Source organism: Argiope bruennichi, chromosome 10 (assembly GCF_947563725.1).
Source record: "Argiope bruennichi chromosome 10, qqArgBrue1.1, whole genome shotgun sequence".
NCBI lineage: Eukaryota > Metazoa > Arthropoda > Arachnida > Araneae > Araneidae > Argiope > Argiope bruennichi.
This window is the reverse complement of record NC_079160.1, coordinates 35272728-35296128: the sequence shown is the minus strand read 5'-3', so window position 1 is coordinate 35296128 and position 23401 is coordinate 35272728. Positions and strand designations below refer to the sequence as shown.

The 23401-nt window shown below is 28.7% G+C and overlaps 1 protein-coding gene and 5 non-coding genes across 7 annotated transcripts in view; 1 reads left to right on the top strand and 5 right to left on the bottom strand.

Moving 5' to 3' along the window:
• Positions 1-32: 32 nt before the first annotated feature.
• On the bottom strand, positions 33-112 carry Trnal-uag (transfer RNA leucine (anticodon UAG)). Its single transcript has one exon. It is a non-coding gene; the product is annotated as a tRNA-Leu (tRNA).
• Positions 113-2290: 2178 nt separating this feature from the next.
• Trnas-aga (transfer RNA serine (anticodon AGA)) lies at positions 2291-2372 on the bottom strand. The gene has a single exon. It is a non-coding gene; the product is annotated as a tRNA-Ser (tRNA).
• Positions 2373-2616: 244 nt separating this feature from the next.
• Trnas-aga (transfer RNA serine (anticodon AGA)) lies at positions 2617-2699 on the bottom strand. The gene has a single exon. It is a non-coding gene; the product is annotated as a tRNA-Ser (tRNA).
• Positions 2700-2939: 240 nt separating this feature from the next.
• Positions 2940-3021, bottom strand: Trnas-aga (transfer RNA serine (anticodon AGA)). Its single transcript has one exon. It is a non-coding gene; the product is annotated as a tRNA-Ser (tRNA).
• Positions 3022-3206: 185 nt separating this feature from the next.
• Trnar-acg (transfer RNA arginine (anticodon ACG)) lies at positions 3207-3279 on the bottom strand. Its single transcript has one exon. It is a non-coding gene; the product is annotated as a tRNA-Arg (tRNA).
• Positions 3280-14355: 11076 nt separating this feature from the next.
• The window catches only part of LOC129988321 (protein gooseberry-like), a 140459-nt gene continuing 131413 nt past the window's right edge, over positions 14356-23401 (top strand). For both annotated transcript variants that reach the window (XM_056096527.1, XM_056096526.1), the window contains exon 1: positions 14356-14596. In XM_056096527.1, the coding sequence (XP_055952502.1) occupies positions 14512-14596 (85 nt within the window). In that variant the 5' untranslated portion in view covers positions 14356-14511. The remainder of the gene's footprint in view (positions 14597-23401) is intronic.

Here is a 23401-nt window from a genome sequence, read left to right as displayed (position 1 = left end):
ACACATCGTATTTCTTTAAAATAATAGTTCCTTGGCAGCGGTGAGATTCGAACCCACGCCTCGAAAGACTGGTGCCTAAAACCAGCGCCTTAGACCACTTGGCCACGCTACCTCAGGAGAAAGCGTATCGCAATGTTTTCTAATAACTGATTGATACAAGCACTTCTTGTATTATCAGCTGATAGTGAAAATAACGTTGAATGATTGAGTGCGCATCACTGATAAGATTTATATTGGGAAAAATAATAAAAGTGATAATGTCAATGAAATTAAAAAAATATTATGACTAATCGTAGAGTATAAAAGAAACATTTTATACTTAATACGGGATTAAAGTTAATTGGGTAAAACATATGCCTATATATTATATATATATATATATATATATATATATATATATATATATATATATATATATATATATATATATAAATTATTTCTAGGGATATTTTCAATTATTTTTCTTAGTTATAAAATGAATGGGTTCTTTTTTTTTTTTTGCTGTTTTTGTTGTTTTAATTAGACGATAAATATAATAATTAATCGATCAATTTTAGGTTCATAATATGAAACAAAATTGAATTTAAAAAATAAATTCAAAAACTTTTTCTTTTCACTTTTTTATATACGAAATAAGCAGAAAGAAAATACTATAGTTGTCAAAAAATTCGAATGCGAGATTTTGACGAATGTCCAGGTCTCAGACCTCCTTGATTCCGAGAAAAACTTTTTTTTTAATTATGTATACCTATCTGTTTCTAAAAAATATTTTGTGCTAGACTGAAGAATTTTGATATAGGGTCATTGCACCAAATTTGTATATTTCTATTAAATTTTGAACGGAATCCATCCAGAGGAAGTCTGTCTGTACATTTGCTCCAATATAAGTTAGCTACAAAAAAGAGAGAAAGAGAGCTAGATGGATAAAACTTGGTGCACAGATTTAATATCTAAAAAGAAGATATAATTAGTTCTAGAACTGATTATATCCATTGTGAGATTGACCATCTGTCAATCTGTAGTTTTACAAGCAGGTAAACGTGAATCTCAAATATGTAATGACTTAATTATATATTAAATTTGATATGCGATGTTGCGACTACAATTGTAATTCCATATCCAATTTTGATTTCAGTCGGTGAACAGAAAGCGTCTAAAAATGCAAATTCGGTTATCTGACACTTATGTATTAATAACGTGGCAGCGATTAAACACCAAAAAATATTTCAATCGGTGTACGGAAAGCGTCCAAAAATACAAATTCTATTATCTGGTAATTTTGTATTAATAACGTGCCAGAAATATTGCCAAAGATCACATGCTAATAGATTCTTACGAGGGTTTAGTTTGCCACTCGCACCAGTATTATAAATACACCAGTGTATTTATTAAAGAGTATGCGAAAAAGTTTCGGGGAACCACTGCCAGCAGTTACAATTGGGAAACCAGTACAAATAGTTTATCTGAGACCTTTTTTTGTTCATCCCCTAATAAAAATGTTATCCGCACGGCTAAACCCATTTTAATTGTTCTCTGCCCGGTGTTTAAATTATACAAAAATTATTTTCTTTTCTTATTTAGTATAAAATTACTTTTAAACTTTAATTCTACATCTTTTCATTTACGATATTCTGAAACAAACTCTTTCGAAATGAGTCTATTCAATTTTTCGAAATTGCTACTGAAAACCGCTTGTATAGAAAATAAAATTAAAAAATATGTTTATTTACTTTTTTGGAAAATTGAGGGGGGAAGAGGAGTACCCTTTCCCCCTACCGAGACTCAAAAAATCCAGAGGCCTATAGATGGTTTAATACGGTAGTGCAAAACAAAAAGCAGAAAATATCAGCTAGCGGTGTAGTCGGTAGGATTCGAACCTACTCGGAAAGATCCCAATAGATTTCTAGTCCCTCGGCCATGACTACGCATTATCACAATTTTCACGTATATTCACGTATTTGCATACCTGTGAGTGTGTTACAGTGACGTTAATATCTTTCAAAAAGATAGCTCTCAATGTAAAATTCTTATGAAATCTTAATAATTACAGATGGACACAAAAATTTTCATCAGAAAAGAGACGGTTAAGGTTTCTTTCTTATATAAAACTGATAGCCCATTTTCAGCAATTTTCAATCGTGTTACGTCTTAGTTGAATACATATGTAATTTTTTATGAATTCAAAAGAATGGAAACAAACGTTAAAATTATTTTCCCTATACTTGTCTTTAACTGCATTGGAAAGACAAATTCTAATCATAAAAATAAAAAGAAAGAAAACCACCCGTTTCGTAGTCGGTAGGATTCGAACCTACGCGGGAAGATCCCAATGGATTTCTAGTCCATCGCCTTAACCACTCGGCCACGACTACACATAGATGAACGTGTTTGCATGTTTTCAAATATTGTCCCTATGCTATATAGTATCTTTCGTGGGGTGACTAAATTAGTACTTTAATATTAAGTACAAACAGATGGTCAATTAAGGAGCTGGCATTAAATAAATGCGAAGTAAGATAATCCATTAATATTTTACGTTTAATAAGACTACAAAATTAGAAAAATATTCTTTATAACATTATATTTCATTTATGATAAAAACTTACATGTTCATTTCGTAGTCGGTAGGATTCGAACCTATGCGGGTAAAACCCAATGGATTTTCTAATCCATCGCCTTAACCACTCGGCCACGACTACACGCACAAAAGCTTCTTTGCATATCTTCAAATATTGTCGCCATATTATAGTATCGTTTTCTTCCGTGGAGTGACTAAATTAGTACTTTAATATTGAGAACAGACAGATGGTCGCTTAATCAGCTAGTGTTAAATAAAGGCGAAGTAAGACAATTCATTTATATTCTACGTTTAATGAGACTATAAAATTTGAAAAAAATTCTTTCTATTTCATTTATGATAAAAACAGACATGTTCATTTCGTAGTCGGTAGGATTCGAACCTACACGGGAAAATCCCAATGGATTTCTAGTCCATCGCCTTAACCACTCGGCCACGACTACACGCACGAGTTAATGCATCGAGAAGTCATAATTGCAAGTTTCTAAGGCGAAATTATAACCTGCAGATCTCAAAAAAAAATTTCTTTATATATCAGAAATATTTCAATGAATGTACGATTCATGCTTAGATGATTAATTGCTAGTTACTAACATTTATTTATGTTTTACAAAAAGAAAAGCTTCAACGAGCCAGCCAGGATTCGAACCTGGAATCTCCTGATCCGTAGTCAGGCGCGTTATCCGTTGCGCCACTGGCCCCTGCGATTAAGTTTCTTCTAAGCACTTCATCGATAAGATAAGCATATCGGTAATTTTTCCCTTCTTTCCTCTAGAAAAAAATGCCTCTAAAATTATTATTATTATTATTATTTTGCTTGTAAATGAATAATATTTTTTTATTTGAAGAAAATGTGTTATATTACTCGGAAGCAGAAAGTTTATTTATGAGCATAATGTAGATGTTTAATCAAAAATCTCGGAAAAGAAATAGATTTCTTCTCTTGATTTCTCTTTGCAAATGCGTACATGAGAAAGCGATGATTACTCTTCCTTCAGAAAGAAACAGTGGGGAAAATGCAAAATATCTATATCCTCAACAGAAATAGTAATGCAAGGATTCGCTTCTTGGATTGAGATTTTTTTTTTTTTAATTGAACTCTTTAGATTGAAAGCCTATAGCTCTGTAAACCGAGGGATCTAAGAGAATCCACTTCTATCAATATTTTTAACCTTTCTCCAGAGAAGTGGTTTATTTCCTGAACTACTTATATCAAAGTGTGTTCAGTTTTTAGAACTTTTAAGGAATTAAGTATATTTTTGAGCTTTAAAAATATATTTTCTTCATTAATCCTTTGGCATACGACTTTATTTAACCTCCTAATTAGATGACACATCTTATTTTGGTCATTAATTTTTCTTTTGATTTTTATAATAATATAATTAGAATTTGAGATACTAAAGTGTCTCTAGGTGATTTTTTGCATTTTTAAATACTTAATTCTGTCGCTTAATTGCAGACTTGAAACTAAAAATGTCGTAATTCGAAGTTCGTGTCAGACATGCCATTATAAACGAAAGGGTTTTGTTGTTTAAAAATTGCACCAACATGAAATAGCAAAGTTTCAGATTATTAAAAAAAAAAAAAAAAAAAAAAAAAAAAAAAAAAAAAAAACATTATATTTCTATAAGGTTAGAGCTTCTGAAACTTTAGCAGTTTCTTTCCTAGAAAAATTTGCAAAAAAATTGCGCTAACTTATTTGTATCAAAAAATTAAAAATGAATAAATAAGTAAATACAAATGAAGTAATAATTAAAGGTAACTAAAACAAAATTCAGTTAAAAATAGTTATCCGGAAAACTAAAATAAAATCTTGTTACCTTATTTTATTTTTTATTTTTTTCATTAATATTTTTTATTATTTATTAATTTCTTTTTCTCCTCCTGCTTTACAAGGTGAAGTGAATTATCTCAACAAAAACCTGAGGCATTTGTTGACCCTACATAGAATCAAGACTTAAAGTTTATAAAGCTCATTTTTACGCTATTTGGCATGCGAACATTTGTTACTTATAAACCAATCTAACGTCAATTTAATGGTAAAAGTTTTTATAATAATTTCACCCATGAATTAGTATAATCGATCAAATGGTTTTCTCTACAGTGACTATCTGTCATGAATATTTCTATATTTTGATTTATCATTGAAAAGAAGTTAGTTTTTTTAAACGTAAAATTCAAAACATCTGCGAATTATTCATTTTATATCCATAACATTCACAAAAAAACATTTCTTGTATTGTAATTATTCATTTTTCGCTAATTATCTTTTCTCAGTAATTTAAATCTAATTCCCATTTTAAAACTTTAACTAATTTTTTAAAAGTTTATTATTAATTATTTAGTATTCTTAAAGGTCATCTAATTTATTTTAACCGCTTTTGTTTATGTTTGATTCCCTTACATCTTAGAGTTAGTCTAATTTAAACTACAGTAAAGCACTGTTTATACACCTATCAAGGAATAGGTGTTTAACATAATACAAATGAAGAGACGTACTATCGGAATTATAATAAGCTACTTTTAATATTACAAATTTAATGCCATTAACACCAATTCATTTGAAAATAATAATTTTAAAGTCTTATTATATAGTATTACTTTTTTATTATGTAGTATTTATAACAGTAATTAAATTTTTAAATTAAAAAATGATCATAGAAATTAGGAAAATTATCTTTTCCCTTATTGCATATCTTGAGAACTAATTATACATTTCTAATTTGAAGCGATTAAAATACATGCAGATATGTTTGATTAAAAATCTTTTATATGATGCGCTGATTTTAAATATTTAGTGCAGCATAACGAATCCAAATAAATTCAATGAATAATTTTTTATTAGCGTTTTTACAAGCCAAATGAATTCAAAGGTTTTCGGTAGAATTTGTTAAAATAAAGCAGAATAACTTCTTCACATTCTTTATCAACCCTTAAATTTAGTTTTTGAATAATTTATTTTGCATTAATTCATCAGTTTTTAAAAAATTTCGAAAATGAAATCCGAGAAATTTTGAAAGAGTCATTATATCGATTTCACATTTAACACACTCTTCGAAAATTATTTTGAAACTTCTCGAAAAAATGATAAGGGAGACTTATCTTTAAACTAAGGGAGACTGTATCTAATAATTGATAAGGGAGACTTCATGTTATAAACGAAAAACTTTAACATTACAGAGGTTACAAATAACTCTGGAATGAGATGAAATGATGTATAAATGAAAAATGTATAAACAATACATAACTGTAAATAAACTTCTTAGAATGCATAAAATATTTGAATGAATTATTTCTAGCTGAATTTTATTTATTTACTCAGTAAATTTAAAAAAAATTAATTATAAAAATATATATTTGTGTGTTGGTTAGCATTAGGGATATTAAAACAAACAACATACAGTCATGAAAGTCATTCAAATATTCTTTTCCATTTCACATAATCCGTACTTTTAATAACTCAAAAGTGCCGGTGTACTGGCATAGGGGTAGCGTGTCTTCCCCGTGATCTGAGCGTCCCAGTTTGGGCATGGTTGTTCTTCCGTTGTTCTATCTGTGAGATGTGTGAATGTGCCCTCCTGTAAAAAGGGGTTGTGCAAGTGAATGAGTGATGCGTGAGTAGCAAAGTCGTACTCTTGGCCCTAGTTGGCCCTACTATAAAAGCAAGAGACGCTCTTCCTCCGGCTTAAATCGCTGTCTTCATAACAGCGGGATTGTCTGTGGCAAGTGCCATAAGAAACAACAACATCAACAACATAACTCAAAAGTTATAACAATTGTGCTTAACAGTTACATTATAACAGCAATATTACATTATATAAATAATTCGAACAAGTTTTGATGATCGCTGATTGGAGTAATAAGTTAGAATTAACCAATGGAGTGACATCCTCAATGCTTTCTCTAACAATTTTGTCAAGCCATAGAACGCCTACCATAACATTGGCGTACAATAGTTACGAAATATTAACTTTCAACGTGAATTTACCGGTTTTACTAAATCTATCATGCCATCCTTGGCGAGTTTCTTGGCGATTAATCCCTGGTATGCGTTATTAATATCCAGAAATCGAATTTGTGCTTTAGACACACTTTTCTTAATCGATTGGAGCAAAGTTTGACATAAAACTGCACTCGTGGTCACAAAATCTCGTACCTAATTTGATATATTTAAGACACTGCGTTTTTGAATTATCGCGTTAACATGTTTCTGAGATTACAGACAGACAGACAATCAAGCTATCATTGATTTTGTCTCAAAATGTGATAGACGTCTACTCTATAGCTGTTAAATTTGTGTACCTAATCTTATATATCTAGCTCTCATTTTGCAGTTATCTTGTCAACTTATATTCGAACAGACGGACAGACGGACTCCTCTGAAAAGATTTTACTTAAAAGTCTCTAAATTTGATACAAAGACCGTATACCAAATTTCATCTGTTACTCAAAGCATTTTTGAGTGACCTTTACCCCAGACAGACAGACGGACATTTTCCAAAAATTTGTTTTTCGAACTCAAGGAGTTCTAAAATGTGAGGATTCGTCAAATTCCGACGAATTCCGATGAGTTTTCCGACGATTACTGTACTTTCTCTATGGTAAGTATATTAGAAAGTGAAAATTGAATTAAATTCTTAGAATCCCTTCTTCACTAATACTTAAAAAACAAAACTATCTCGAGAATTTTGAATGGAGTTAATTTCGTCTTTGGTAGAAGAAAGAAGATGAAGGAAATAACTTATCCAAATACTTCTTCATCATCGCTTAAATTAGCATCACGCAATTTATCTTCTATTCCTTCATCATATTTTTTTTTTTTAATCATGATATCGTATCGCAGTTCACATATTCCTTGAAAGTAGAGAGTGGAATGAACAGGGGAAGTGGAATTCCAAGCTGGTTTTCTTCATCTTTGAAGACGCCATATAAGTGAAGTCTTGTGTCCTCTCTTCGTCACATAAACGAAACACTCAATCATTAGAATAGCTTCAAATGAACCTGCCTTCAGGACCTTGAAATAAAATATAAATGTAAACAACGCACAAAAAAAGAAACGTATAAACGGTGCTTTATTAAGTTTTAATATAAATTAAAATCATTTTGGCTATTTATGTATGTATCATTTTCATGCCATCCAGCATGAAAATGATGCTCTGTAGATATCCACTGTGTGATGTTATGGGATTGCAAAATCTTTCAGCACGGTACCGTTGTTCTATGACGGAACAGGTTTGGATTCCCATTTACAGATATCTCTTTTTAAAGATATATATATAGTTCTAATGTTAAAGATAAATACGTTACAATAAATTTCATTTATATCAGGTGAGGATTCTTAAGAAGTCCACTGAATAAATTTTACTTTTTCTTTAACTCGAGAAAATTGTATGATAATAATAGAGGGAAAAAAGGCTATACGTAACGCTGTTTCGAATTTAAAGATCCAAAAAATAACTTTTCCGATCACCCTGTATATGTATGCATGTGTGTGTAGGTATGTATGTAGGTATATATATGTCCGTGTATGTATGTATATACATACACGTGTGTGTGTGTGTGTGTGTGTGTGTGTGTGTGTGTGTGTGTGTGTGCGTGCGTATATATATATATGTAAGTGTGTGTGTGTGTGTGTGCGTATATATATATGTATGTGTGTGTGTGTGTGCGTATATATATATGTATGTGTGTGTATATGTGTGTGTGTGTGTGCGTATGTATATATGTATGTATATATAGAGGGAGAATAATTTTTATGTATATTAAGACTGCCAATTATTCACAAATCAATGTGAACTTGAGTTTGGTATATTAAATGACAATTCTCTAGTGCTGCAAATGATGAATAATGAACCCACTGAATCAAAAAATGCATATTAATATATGACTAAGAGCAACAGAAAATATGCATTAAACATGTATAAAGTTTAATGCCTCTTTTTATGCATTTAGTTTTCATTTAAAATACATTGCCACATTACACAGAATATCTAAGTTAATGTATTAAAAATTATTTTAAATAGGTACATTTTATTGGCATCACCATATAATTTCCTTATTATGGAAATGGAATTATATATATAGCTATAGCTTGACGAAATGCGGACAAAAACTCGTTGATGCTTCATTTTTCAACAAAGTTTATTGAATACTTACATTTTTTTTTTCTTTTGAAACTGATTATTATTTAATTGGGTATTATATCTTGATATGTATATCCGTTGCTGATATCGTAAAAAATGCCAAAAATGTGAAAGTTATCACAAAATTAGAAGCTTAAATAGCCATATCTTAGTCAATTGTCATTTCATTGAAAATAGTTTCCGTTTCTCCAGTCTCATTCTTTTTTCGCATATCTTCTTATATTTTCTATATTTTTTTGGTTGTTTTAATCATATCGTTAACCATGTATGGATTTTTACGTACAAATTTTATAAATTGCAACCATTAATTGCTAAAAAAGAGACAGAACAAAATAATCTGAAAAACATCGAAGTTGAAAATGACAAAGGGGGAAAATCTAGAAGATATCAACAAAATTTATTTAAAATATTTAAACTAGATTTTCTATACATTTCGCATCATAACTGTGTCATCCATTTCGTGCTTATTTGAAAACTTATTTTCTTTTAACAGATTATTTTCTTACAGAAAGAAATTAGCAGCTTGATTTAAAATAGTATTAATTGGTATTATTATTGGTACTTTATAAATAAAATATTATTATTCGTAATTCGCAGTGATTTCATTCATTTTAAATCTAAATGCATTTTTTCACTTGCCCAGACACTCTTGTAAAACATCTCTGTCTGTAGGTGCTATAATTTCAGTAAATAGAAAACAAAATTACCCAATTTGTAAGAAAAAAAATCTGTATACATACAAAACACTAACGAACGTGATAAAGAAATCTCTCATATTGCTTATTGTCAAATGGCAACGGTCAAATGTAAACAAACCATCTTATGAATTTCAAATTGCTTCTTTGAATGTTTTTACATCTATACTGAATCCAGCGTTTCACGTTGTATTTTTTTAAGAATCAAAAATATTTTTTAATAATATCAATTAAATTTCCGTAAAATTATCCCCTTAGATTTAATAATATTTTTAATTCGATTTGATGCACTATGTGAAGCAATGTTTTTCAATGCTGTGATGGAATTCAGACTCCTCCCTCAAAGCATTCAATCTCATGTTTTTGCCAATCATTCATTTCGTAATAGGATTTTCACTCCAGCTTTGATTTTGCAATCTATGCACTTCTTCATTTGCAGTAAACTGATTCAACTAAAATCGTGTTTTCCAGTTGTATAAAAATAACAATATTAAAAAAAAATTATGTATTTCATAAATCATTTAAAGCCGATGTCCTGGTCTAGGGGTAGCACGTCTTCCCCGTAATCTAGTCGTTCGAGTCCTGATTCGGGCATGGTTGTTCTCTCTGTGAGGTGCGTGAATGAGCCCCCCTGTAAAAAGGGGTTGTACAAGCGAGTGAGTATGTGTGTGCTATCTTCATTTGAGCTAGAAGTCAGACTTCTGCCCTCAGGTACTCAGGGGTCTTTACGCTCAGAAGCTTCAACGTAAAATTTGGCTTAAATAGTCACACGACAAAAAAAAAAAATTACTTAAAAGTTTAAAAAATTAATACCCTGGATGATCAAACTGATCGCCAAAGACGGCTAATGCAAAAAATCAAAATAAGAAACGTGTATACATGCGAGTTTCTTGCTATTCAATTCCCACTCTTCAGACATTATGCTTACAGCAAAGGAAAGATAAGTTTATGATTTCTACATTTATTGCCAGTTTTATTCATTGTACGCGCATAAGGAAATGTTTTTTCTCTCGAATGACACGCCCATCAACAAGTACTCGAAAAAAATAAGTAAATTGCGATTCAAAATCTCTAGTATGAAGCCTAAAATAAGTAAATTGCGATTCAAAATCTCTAGTATGAAGCCTAAAATAAGTAAATTGAGATTCAAAATTTCTAGTATGAAGCACAATCGCACTAAATGTTTAAGGCTAGATTCGGCTCTTACGTTATTTTATATAAAAAAAATTTACTTTTTTTTTCAGCAATAACGTGGACTAGACAGAAAAAAAAATGATGTAATATCATTTTTTAATGATAATCATTTCATCAATATTTAAAATGATGTAATATTTCATCAACACAGATATATATAAACTTATTTACTAAAACAGGGAGAATTATCGTTAAAATATATATAAAACTTTTTTAAAAAAGAATAAAGCAAAATTAAAAAAGGCGATTCGAAACTCTAGAATGAAGCATCATCGTACGATAATTTTTAAAGCTATATTCGCCTTTCTTACGATATTTTTTTAAGGTACTCTTTATTGTTGCAGCGATAACGTAGGCAGAAAAAAATGATTCCTAATATTTCTATAACACAAGTGTATATAAACGTATTTACTAAAACGGAGAGAATTATCGTTAAAATATATATAAAGCTCTATTAAATAAGAATCTAACAAAATTAAAAAATAAGTTTAATAAGAGAAATAAAATTCTTTTTATTAGAAATTTAGTTTGTTTGGAATTCAATGTGGTGTTTTTGTATAATAATAATCTTTGATGTTATTCTAGTGCAGTTATGCATTTTAAGTTATGGAAAGGGAAATATTAAAATTTCGGTTAACTTTTCAATTAATTTAATTAAAAATTAAATTAAGATTTCCTTTAAAAACTCTTTTTAGTATATATGTCTTATGCAAGACGAAACTACTTATCAAATTGACAACTCTAGATCTAATGATCTGCTCTATAGAGCGTTTTGAAAGATTTTTGTATGAAGCATTTTATGTGGCGCGTCATACAATTTACGGATAATATACAGCCTATAATCATTATCATATTAAGAAGAAATAGTTAATAAATATATTTGGACTGGAATCCATACTTCAATATCTTACGAAATTAAGTTCGGCATATTTTAACGCGCAACAAAAGTTTAGAAGAATATTTTAGATGCTGTCCTTTAAAAACTGGATCTAATCATTATTTTTAATATTATTTATTTACAAAAAAAAAAGTCAAAGTTCATGACTGGGCGATTAATCATCGCTATCTGATCAGTTTAAGCATGTTTATGGATAGAATAAATTTAATGGCTAATCAAATCCTCTTCGGCTTACACCACGTATTCAGATGCAGTCCTTTAAAATTTAGATTTATAGACCTTTAGCGACCAGATTGCTCGCCAAGAGTGTTGATTTTTGTAGGTTATTGAACGTTTTATATGGAATGCATTTTTTTTAAAAATTTCAGTTCATTTGATTCGACTTAAAAATAGAACTTTAATTGAATGTGGGTAAAGTGTATATACTATAAAATATAAGTGGAAGTGAAAATCCTATTTCGGAATGAATGGTAAAAAGTAAGCAATTTTTTATCTTAATTTTAACATTGACAAAAGCTCGCGGTTGAATATTTTAATGGGTGAATTTAAATTTCATAACATTAAAAAAGCATCTGAAGTGAGCATTACTCTTTAAAAAGTTTTCTTCAAACCAAACTTAACATTTAAATCACCTGCGTAATTAACACTGTAAATTAAACTTGAAGAATTTATTAAAAGTAAAGAAAAGAAACTATATAGAAATGAAATCGATATCATTTAAAATATAATTTTTTAAGTTTTAAGATAATGCAAAATTTTTTGGGAAAATTAATAGTTTTGGAATTCTATTCCAATAGGTAAGTGAGCTTATTTTCACACTGGATTATTAAACTTTCCGATTAAAGTTTGTTTCATAATTTCTTTCACATCTTCTGACTGAATGAAGTGTTTTACACCGCGAACAGCTTTTACAATATAATAATTTTATTTAATTAGCGGTGTTGAATTAAGTGCAGCTGTAAAACCGCTGAATAAAACAATCTGCTGAAACGTTCGTACATCGATATGTTTACATTTCATTGTTGCCATTCCGTTTTAAGTAATAACAGTTATTTCTGCGCATGTACGTTAGCTTTTGTTTGTTTCATAAATATATTATAAAACAAATAATCAAAACCCATGGCTGACCTATTTATTACAAACGTCTAGTCATTTTACGCATGTTCATGAAAATAAAGATTTTGATGGCTAATCTAATCCTTTTTGGCTTAAACCACGTGTTCAAATGCAGTCCTTAAAAAGATTCACTGATAAAAAAAATCAAATAGAAAATACACGGCTGACCTATTAATCTTCAACATAAAGTCAATTTACGCATGTTTATGGCAATAATGATCTAATGGTTAATTAAAATCTCTTTAACTTAAGCCACGTATCAAATGCAGTCTTTTAAACATTAGATTTATAGATAGAATACAAATAGTTAAATTCCATGGCTGATCTATTAATCTTCAACATAAAGTCAACTTACGCATGTTTATGGAAATAATGATCTAATGGTTAATTAAAATCTCTTTAACTTAAACCACGTATCAAATGCAGTCTTTTAAACATTAGATTTATAGATAGAATACAAATAGTTAAATTCCATGGCTGATCTATTAATCTTCAACATAAAGTCAACTTACGCATGTTTATGGAAATAATGATCTAATGGTTAATTAAAATCTTTTTAACTTAAACCACGTATCAAATGCAGTCTTTTAAACATTAGATTTATAGATAGAATACAAATAGTTAAATTCCATGGCTGATCTATTAATCTTCAACATAAAGTCAACTTACGCATGTTTATGGAAATAATGATCTAATGGTTAATTAAAATCTTTTTAACTTAAACCACGTATCAAATGCAGTCTTTTAAACATTAGATTTATAGATAGAATACAAATAGTTAAATTCCATGGCTGATCTATTAATCTTCAACATAAAGTCAACTTACGCATGATTATTGATTTAATGATTCTGATGGTTAATCAAAATCTCTATGATTTAAGCCATATATATCAGAAATATTCCTAAAAAAAGTCATTTAATGTTTGGAAGAAGCATTTCTTTTTATGTATAAAATAGAAACTTTTGTTAGTTATAGAATATAATGTCAGAATTCGATTCGGCTGGACTAATTTTCCTTGCTGAATAGCGGAAAATGCAGCGAGCAAATGGAATTTCCATTTTAATCACTACGTATCAATAGATCCATTGAGAAGGAAAGAAATAAAAGAAAATGAACAGAAAATACTCTATTTCGTTCGGTTATTGGAAACGCCGCTTTCTTCGATTTTCCATTAATTTTCCATGCCTCTTTTTCCCTCACCGTATCCGTAACTATTCAGCTATAAAACGAAATTCGTCACTCCAATTTCAACAATAACCAAAAAAAAAGCAGTCCATATTTCTCTGAAAAAGATCTAAACCAGGACCCTCATTTTTTTTATTCTATCGGTCTTTTCATGTTCGGGGATTTAATCCTTCGAACATTAACACCCAGAAAGTTTTTCACAAATTTTGCGGTGAGTGAACGATTTCTCTGCGGATTACCAATCCATTATTCCACGGATTATTTTCCACCATTGACAGCACAATGACAATGCCGACACGCCCATTCTGTTCGGGGGGATGAAACCAAAACGCGGCCTCTCCGCTTTTCAAAAAGTTATTGACAGATGACAGCTCAGCCTTCAACCTACAGCGATGCGCAATGATTCTCGGGTAACTGTGGTTGGGAGGAGCTTTGCAGAAAACTCTTCAGTATTCGCCGCCGGCCAATGGGAGAAGAGATGATGTCACGCCTACTTTTTTCGAGTTGTTGATGTTGTGCAACAACTTTTCAGACGGCGAGTGAGTTCGTCTGTATGCGCTAGTGGAAGAAATCTTTCGGGCAAGAGAAGAGCTGTTGTCATGGATGCCTGAATCTAATTGCCAGGCGAGACTGATTTTGCAGCCAATAATTGTTTTTATTTAATTCTGGATTCACGTGGGGTGGAGCTGCAGGGGTCAGAGATGGCCCCCTGTTTCCGATGGACTCCGGATTGCATTCCAGGATTGAGGCCAACAGGTTTATGGGGTGCTGCTTATCCTTTTCAAGGTAAGCTTGATTATTCATTCCTTTAGAGATTCCAAATTAAGTCATTGAATTACAAAACGTTCTAATGTTTAAAGTTATGCTTTCACATTGATGGATTTTATAACATATCAATCATTTGTCTGTCCTGTACCAAGTACTTAAATATTAAAACATACCAAAAAAATAGAATAATTTATTTAGCATACCTAGTGTTATCACACTATAGCAATAATGAAACATTTTAAATTTTTCTTTGGTCCTTCTTATTACTGGTTTTGTTTTGGTGCATTTTCTTTTGAATATATTTTCATCAAACATTTTATCAATTTTTCATCATCATTTTTGCAAATCTTCATCAAACACCAGAGCAATCATAAAACATTTTAGACACTTCTTCTTTTGCCTTTCTTTCTTTTTCTTCAAACACTAAAGCAATCATCAAGCATTTTAGATCTTTTTGTATTTCTTTCTTGTTTCCGTTTTTGAGAATTTTTGCATGTATTTTCATCAAACATTTTGGCAATCTTCATTGTTTTCACACATATGTAACAAGCATTATAGAAATCATCAAATTTTATAACTTCTTATTCCTTTTGGCCTTTTTTCTTATTGTTGTTTTTTGCCTTTGAGGTATTTTCTTATGCGCGTATCGTTAAAGTTGTATATTGAATTCTAACTTATCGAAAAATGCATTAAATGTTATCTATGCTATAATTCATTTCTATAATTATTGTATGCATTGCGAAATTCTTAATGGCTATGAAATTCTAACTATGGTTAGCAAGCAATCTTTTTCACTTAATAGCTGTTATAGTTAAGATTTTTTCAGATATAACACCCTGTTGATGATAGTATTTCTTTCTTTATTTTTTCTACAGTTCAACTTTGAAATACCATCGCGTTATGATTAAACATTGGAATCTAACTGTTTTATAATAATATCATTCTGATTAACTCTTGCCTCTACAATAAGATTATAATCATATGGCATCGTGTTCCATTATAATCAATAAAAAAAAATCCATTATGATACAGTTTGCTGAAATAACAAACAACAAACACGCATTGGTTTCAGAAAAGAAGTGCTTTTTATTAATTTTTTTTATTTCGTTTTTTGTTGTAAATTTTCCTTTACATTACTTTTTTTAAGCCTTTGTGATTGCATAAAATTTTGATTCTAACATTAAAAATAGAAAATAAGCAGTGTTTTATTAGAGGGAATTGAAAGATGTGTCCAAACTAATGGGATCAAAAAGATACCTTCCAAATTCTTTATCGTAATAAAAATGATATATTTTTTACTAAAATATCGGGATCTTTGCAAACTTCACGTGAAATCATAGAAAAGGTAAAAGTGAACAGTTCATTTAACCCTTCGAAAAATCATTATTAAGAATAGGAAAAACCGAGAAATGAACTCATTATTAAAATGAGTTCATTTCTCGGTTTTTGAAATAAATGTATCGTTGCTGAATTAATCTGCCTTGTAATTGAAAAAAAAAAATTGAATAAGGTATTTGAAAATTACCACAAAAAAATTTCTAACGCTTACTATAACTAGTATATACAGTTAATTTGAAACAAAATCTTTCATTAATGCAAGAACTTGGAATCAAATATTAGTACATTGGACACAAAACAATTAACCTACTGAACTTGGCTGTTACTCCGTTTTCAGAAATTCCATTCTATTGTTCTGCGGTTATGGGCAGATGATCATAATGCGTTATTAAAATATCTTTTTTACTGGTGAGGAGGTTCACTTTTAATTAATCTCATTATACTTCCAGTTGAATGGAACTAGTTTTCAGCCATTATTGAGGATAGATGTTGCCATCAAAAGGATAAAAATAAGTTTTACTAGTAAAGAAGGCTAAATGTTGTTAACCTCATTGTGTTTCTAGTCTTATGGAATTTGTGTTATAACACGATAGATGAATATTAACTTCCTATACGAACTAAAGAAAAAAGTTCTTTATTAGTTTCAACTTCGATTAAAGTTGCTATATTTCCAAATTAATGAAACTCATATCCTAACGCTATAAGCAGACGATAACTTTAAAAAAAAGTTAGTAAAGCTTATAATTACTAACTTTTTGTATACTAACAAAAAGTATACAAACTTTTACTAACTTTTGTATTTTTTACTAACTTTTATGATAAGGAAATTCAAATGCTGATGTTGAAAGCAGAGTGACGGTGCAATGAGATTTGACTGTACTTGCTTAAATGGTTTGAGTTCAACACTAAATGTTAAATCCATTGGAAGTTTATATATTCTCATAGGATAAACTGTTTACTGTCTATTATCTTAACAATTAAGATAGAGTAGCTGGCATTTGAAAAAATCAAAGTTTTTATTTTATTCTTATCTCTTTATATTAAAAATTCATTTTCTATGAGCACCATTAGAGGGATGATTGAGAACTTTATTATCATATCAGGCAGTTTCAAAATTGTTTAAATGCAAGAAAAAGGCTATAATTATTTATTATGACAAAAAAAAATTAGAATGTTTTTAAGCCAATCGCAATATGTAGAGCTATTCTATAATTCTGCCTATTAACATAAAATTACCATTACTAATGAGCATCTATGAATTTTTTCGTGAATTAATAGCCTAAAATTTAAAAAAAAATTAACAAAAAAGTGTACGAAGAGGAGGAAGATTTTCGAACAGCAAGAATAATAAAATTCAAAAGGAGAAAAATTATAAATTCAAACTATACTACAATTAAACCTTACTTAGTCATCAGGCAAGATTGGATTTTACTCATTTTTATCATATTGATTTAACATAAATTTCTTCCTTATGGGCAAAAGACTTAATGCAATTAGTTTAATCAATTTAAAACTAACCAATAAAAATTTTCCATTTCCATATATAAAAATTTTTGAATAAATTTTATGGAATCTTAATCAGTAAATAAGTAGCTTAAGTTATAAGAAATTCTTGTAACAAAAACAGTTATTTTTTTTAAATTAAACATTAAAAGGAAATCCAAGAACCTACTTTTCAGATACATTCAATACCAGCATAAAGATTTTAGAAAAATTGAGCTCGGTTTAATGAAGTTTTATATCTAAGTTTGCTCTGATTTATGGCGTGAGCTTTCATGGCTTTTTTCAAGCTTTGATTTTTCATGTAGTTTTAACAATGTGCATATAGTGAGAACCCATTCTTGTAATAAGACGAAAGTAAAAGTTGAGACACTTTTTTTATCTGTTCATTTCTTATTAAAGAATTTCTTTTACAACTCAAATTATGCATGGTAATACTTCACTGCTTACTTTACTAACCAATACATTCTTTAGAACAATCGTTTATTTTTGGCAGTCATCAAAAACGATATTCCTGTCTGAAGGTTAAATCAAAATTGAAAAAATAAATCTCTTCCATAAAGAATAAACACCCCAAACAGGCTCATAATTATTAGAACGCTGTAAAAATCAGCATAATTTACAAAGCTAAAACTTTTAGCTATATTAAAATAATGATTAATAATTTTTAAAAGAATGAAAAATATTAAAGGATATCTGATTAAGCATTGATTCTGCACATATTCAAACCAATAAAATATAAAGATAAATCAAGCATATGCATTATGTTAAAAATTTAATAATAGGACACGGTTTCAGCTGTTGACATTAACAATTTCAAAAAAACTAGATTTTTGATTTATTAAGAAATCAGAATTGCTGCCATTCTATCGAATCAACTACTATAGAAATGTCAGTTGAAAATCTGTCATTAAAAATTATTAATGAAAAATTATTCATATATATATATATTGCAAAATGTATTCTTGGATCAACAAGCAGTATTAAAGAATCACATTCAACTAAGCCAAAAGAATTCAGTTGTATGCGTGCGTCTCATAAAACTAAAGCTTCATCAATAATTTCCGATTTTTCATCCATATCATCTGAACAAATCATAGCACAAATATTACTTTTAAACAATCTTAAAATGGATTTTAAAAAAATTAGCTTAAGAATGAATCAATTTCATTACCAAACAATTTTTCTGTCATTTTAGATTAAATTTTAAATTTAATTCAAATGCAACTTTTCTATACTTTTGGTACAACTATAAGTTGTACGATTTACAAGTATATGTGTTTTGCCTTTTCTTACGTTTAATATATAGACGTATATCAGAAAATTCAAAACAGACAATTAATTTAATACAAGATATTAAAATATTATAAATTTATTTTTCACTTATATTTTTAAGAAACCATCTCGACATGCGCCTACTTCTTGCTTTTTAATCCACCGTTGCCATTTCATAGTATTTGATCCGAGGTCAGAGAGTATCGGGTGTGAGTCGAACTACTAAAAGTCCGTCCGGGTATGACGTGAAATCTCTCTTAACAATCATATAGTCACATACTATTCTGATGCAGATATTTAGATGGTCTGATGAGGAATGCGGTTCCCCCATCATCTAAGCACGATTCAAAAGCACGATCTAATTTAACTAATATTCAGTATTGATATCACAGAAGAAAAGGTTCTAGCGGGAAATGTTGATTTAATTAATTTACTAATTTTATACGAACGAATGAAAAAATTTTATTCATCAATTTAAAATTATTACATAAGTTGAAAGAAAATATTTTATGTTAATTTTGTATGTTGAATTTCTAACTGCGCCATTGAATCAAATAACATTTATTTAGATTTTTATGCAATTTTCTTTAGGTTCCTTGCTTTTGTAGCTAATGAAATGAAATTAATGATTATGATATTTTTGTATAACTAATAATCTTGGTACATTTTAAGATAATTACAAATTAATATTTCTATCTTTTACTAATATTTTTATTTTTAATAAAATACGATTAACTACTAATGAAATTAATTTGATTATTAATCATCCCTAAGAACTGCAAGAATGGTCCCTAATGTTAAGATACTTAATATATTCTCATTTAAAGAATTTTCACAAAGAAAATTTTTTATCATTTACTTTTAAATTTTCAGTTCATAGGCACTCAAATCATAAACTATGACGCAGAATCAAATTCTAACTCTAATGAATCATTCGTTAACTCATTCTTGCTTTAAAAATTCAAACGTTATTTTTGCTGTCACTGCACAAAGAATTTGTGACCACCCTGTATTACTGTATCAGGGTAGCTCTAAATTTGCCAGTTGTATATTATGTGATAAAAAATTACCTTATCTCAGCCAAAATATATTAGGTAATTAAATCCTTAATAAAGAAAGATTTTCGTGAGATTATTTTATATTGGAGTAACGAAAATAACAAAGAAATTCATTTTAATTTAAAACTTTGATATTAAATTTATTAGTGCATTAAAATAAATTATTTTTAAATTATCTTCAATTATTATTTCATTAGCTAATTTTATCTTATACTTATAAGAAAATTTCCATTCCAAATTGAAGTCGAGAAAAGTAATTTGATAGGTTTCGAGAGAATGTTTAGTATAAGAAATGTTGGGATTCAAATAATATTTAAAAAATCCTTTTGTTCAGAGGCAAATAAAAGTTTATTAATACGCAAGATATGTTGATATTATTACTATTAGTTTAATGATTTATATAAAGTTAAAAAAAATATCCAGTGAATGTTTAAAAAGATTTCTCTTTATATTAAATTATAAGCATATCACAGAAATTAGCATGGGAAATAAACAATTTAATTAGTTTTTAAAATTATAACAAATAACTCCTTTTTAAATAAAATAACATTTTCTCATATGAATGTATAGAATTAAGACATTAAATAACTAAATATGGAAAAAGAAACATTTTTCTAATTTGCATTATAGCATTTGAATATTGTAAAATGATCTTTTATATGATTTTTATATAAATTGAATATTACAATCATATATATAAATTGAAAACGAATATTGTATAATTCATTGTATATAAATTGAATATTGTAAAACGAATCTTGGTAAAATATCCTTGTTATACTATATCATGATGCATTCATACTTAAGCTTTATTCAGTTGTTAACAATGGAAATACTACCCCCTTCCTCCCAAAAAAATATTCTATGGTTCCCATTTATGTCCTCCAAAGTTTCAAAAGACATTGCTGGAAATTATAATTTCTTCAAGTATTTTTACCTCTTTTTAATAGTTTTAATATTTAACCGCCTAATTACTATGCTAGTATGTAACATACACATTAGATAATCACGTTTTTGAGTTTATAAGCTAAGATAAAGTCATTCATATTAGAGAATACAATAAATTGAAATTTGATTCAAATATATTTGGAATACACGAACATATGAAGTGTTTTATGAACTCTGCGCTGATTCAAGACAACATATTATCTCAAAATAGAAAGAATTATTTTATTACGTAATAGTGGAAACGAAATACTTAAAAAGTTAAACTAATGCATTGAAATTTGTCTAATTTACAGCTGTCGAGACTACAGTGAAAATTCGATTTATACAACAATTCGAATTAAGGAAAATGATTTCTGATATGAGCGCAACACAAGAGAAAGCAACAGTTAGTAAAATAAAAATCACAGCAGAGATCTATTTGTAATATTTAATAATTTTAATAAATAATACATAAGTAATTTATTAAGTACTAATAAGTAATTTTAATAAATAATACATAAGTAATTTATTTATTAAGTACTAATAAGTAATTTTAATAAATAAACTAATAATAATTATAATTTAAAACATTACTAATTTTAATTAATAAATTACAAATTGTTAAAAGGAATATTCTACAATATTTTCAATGCAACTACTACACAATAAAATTTCAAAATAAATAGCATAGTTCAAATCAAACATGCTCTTTAAAAAGTGACCAATTTTTTTCCATTGCTTTTTTTTTATTGAATTCATTGTCATATGAAATAAAATAGACGTATCTAACAAAGCAAAAATAAATAAATAAACGTTTTCTTGTTTTTAATTTTAATTTTGAATTAAACGTAATAAATTCAAAGTACAGATGATATTTTAGAATTGTAAGAAATTCTAGGAATTACTGAAAAAAATCGAAGTACTGACAAATCATAAATAAAAGAGCAAAGTAATTACAGGAAAAGAGTACGAAAGAAAATAATCGCAGTAATCTTTGGTGTAATCCGATTACCATCAGCAAAATATAAAAGTCATCAATCTCACATAACACGATTCCTCGTAATTGTGTAATAACTAATTGTAACTTCTTGAATTTAAAAAAGAAAGATGGATTTTAATAATTAATAACAATTTCGATCCCAATTTTATGTTAAAACGTTTTTGATTTATTCACATGAATTGATAATACTTACATTTTACATTGATTTGTCAGTCTGTGGATATAAATAGGTCAGATTTCCAAGGAAAAAAAAATAGGAAAAGTTTATGTTGAACGATTAATAGTAAAAAAATCGTTTCCTAATTATAATAAATCACATAGCAACCGAATAATAAAAAAATTCGGTTGCTATGTGATTTATATCTATGCTATGTGATCAGGACCATATATCAAAACAAAGCATGCTAAAATTTAAATTTGTATATTAAAATATTATTTATTTTTTAATACTAATTGTTAGCATAGAGTGGTTATAAGGTCTTTCCTTTATTACAAAGAAATTATTACAAAAGAGCCATTGAATATAATACTGTAAAATTTTTACTATGTAATAACCTTGTCTTTAATTATTTTTAGTCCAATAGATAATGCAATGAATTAAAAAAAAATATTGATTATACATTCTATTGTTATCAAAATGGCATCAACGAAATGAAAAGTAAAATGTGATCTTTGGTTCCACGAATTCCAAATCTGCCATTATTGTTCAATATCAATTTTAGGGTTGCATAAAGGACAGTTTTTACAACCCCATTTGAAATATCGATACACTCAAAGCATCACTATTACAGTGTCTAGTGTGACAACCGAAATGTTGGTTAATATCTGCGAGAATTGGAACACCGCCTAAACATTCTTCGAGTTCCTATAGATGTTCAAATTGAAATGTTCTGAAGTAATTAGTTTCATTAAAATTTTTATAAATGTCTTTAAAATATATTGAAACAGCCATATGCTGAATTATAATGTCTCTTATGGGTATGGAATTTATGGTGTCTCTTTTTAATCGGAGGAAGAAGTTGTGACCAACCTATTTTATTGATTTGACGATGTGGGAATTTGAAGGCAATGCAAATTTGAAAGAAAAATAATAAAAGTTTCATTTAAATGCTTTTCAAGAGAAAAACTCTTACACAGAACGGTTTCCTATAAAATAAATTAAACCAGGAAGAATTATCTATTCAAAACTTGCTAGTATACTCTCGAGTAAGCATGTCATACCAAAAAACATTTTGTATGACACGGGCGTACAATAGTTATGAAATATTAACTTTTGGCTAGAATTTAGTATCTTTACAGAATCTATCGTGTCATCCTTGGCGAGTTTTTGGGAGATTAATCCCTGGCATATGGTTAATAGTATCCAAAATCGAAGGTGTGTTTTAGATGAGTTTTTTCTCAACCGATTGAAACAAAGATGTGATTAAAAAAAACAGCACTTTCAGTCACAAAATCCTGTAATAAATCTGATGTATTTAAGTCACTGCGCTTTCGAATTATCGGTTTTCATGTTTCTGAAAATACAGATCGACAGACGGTCAACCGCTTTTTGGATTTGCCTCGAAATTTTACAGATATCTACAATATAAATATTAAATCTATGTGCCTAGTCCTATCTATCTAGCTGTCTTCGTTTTGTAATCATCGTGTTAACTTACTTATATCGGAACAGCCGGACAGACAGACTTCTTCTGAACAGATTTCCCTCATTTGATAGAAATTTGC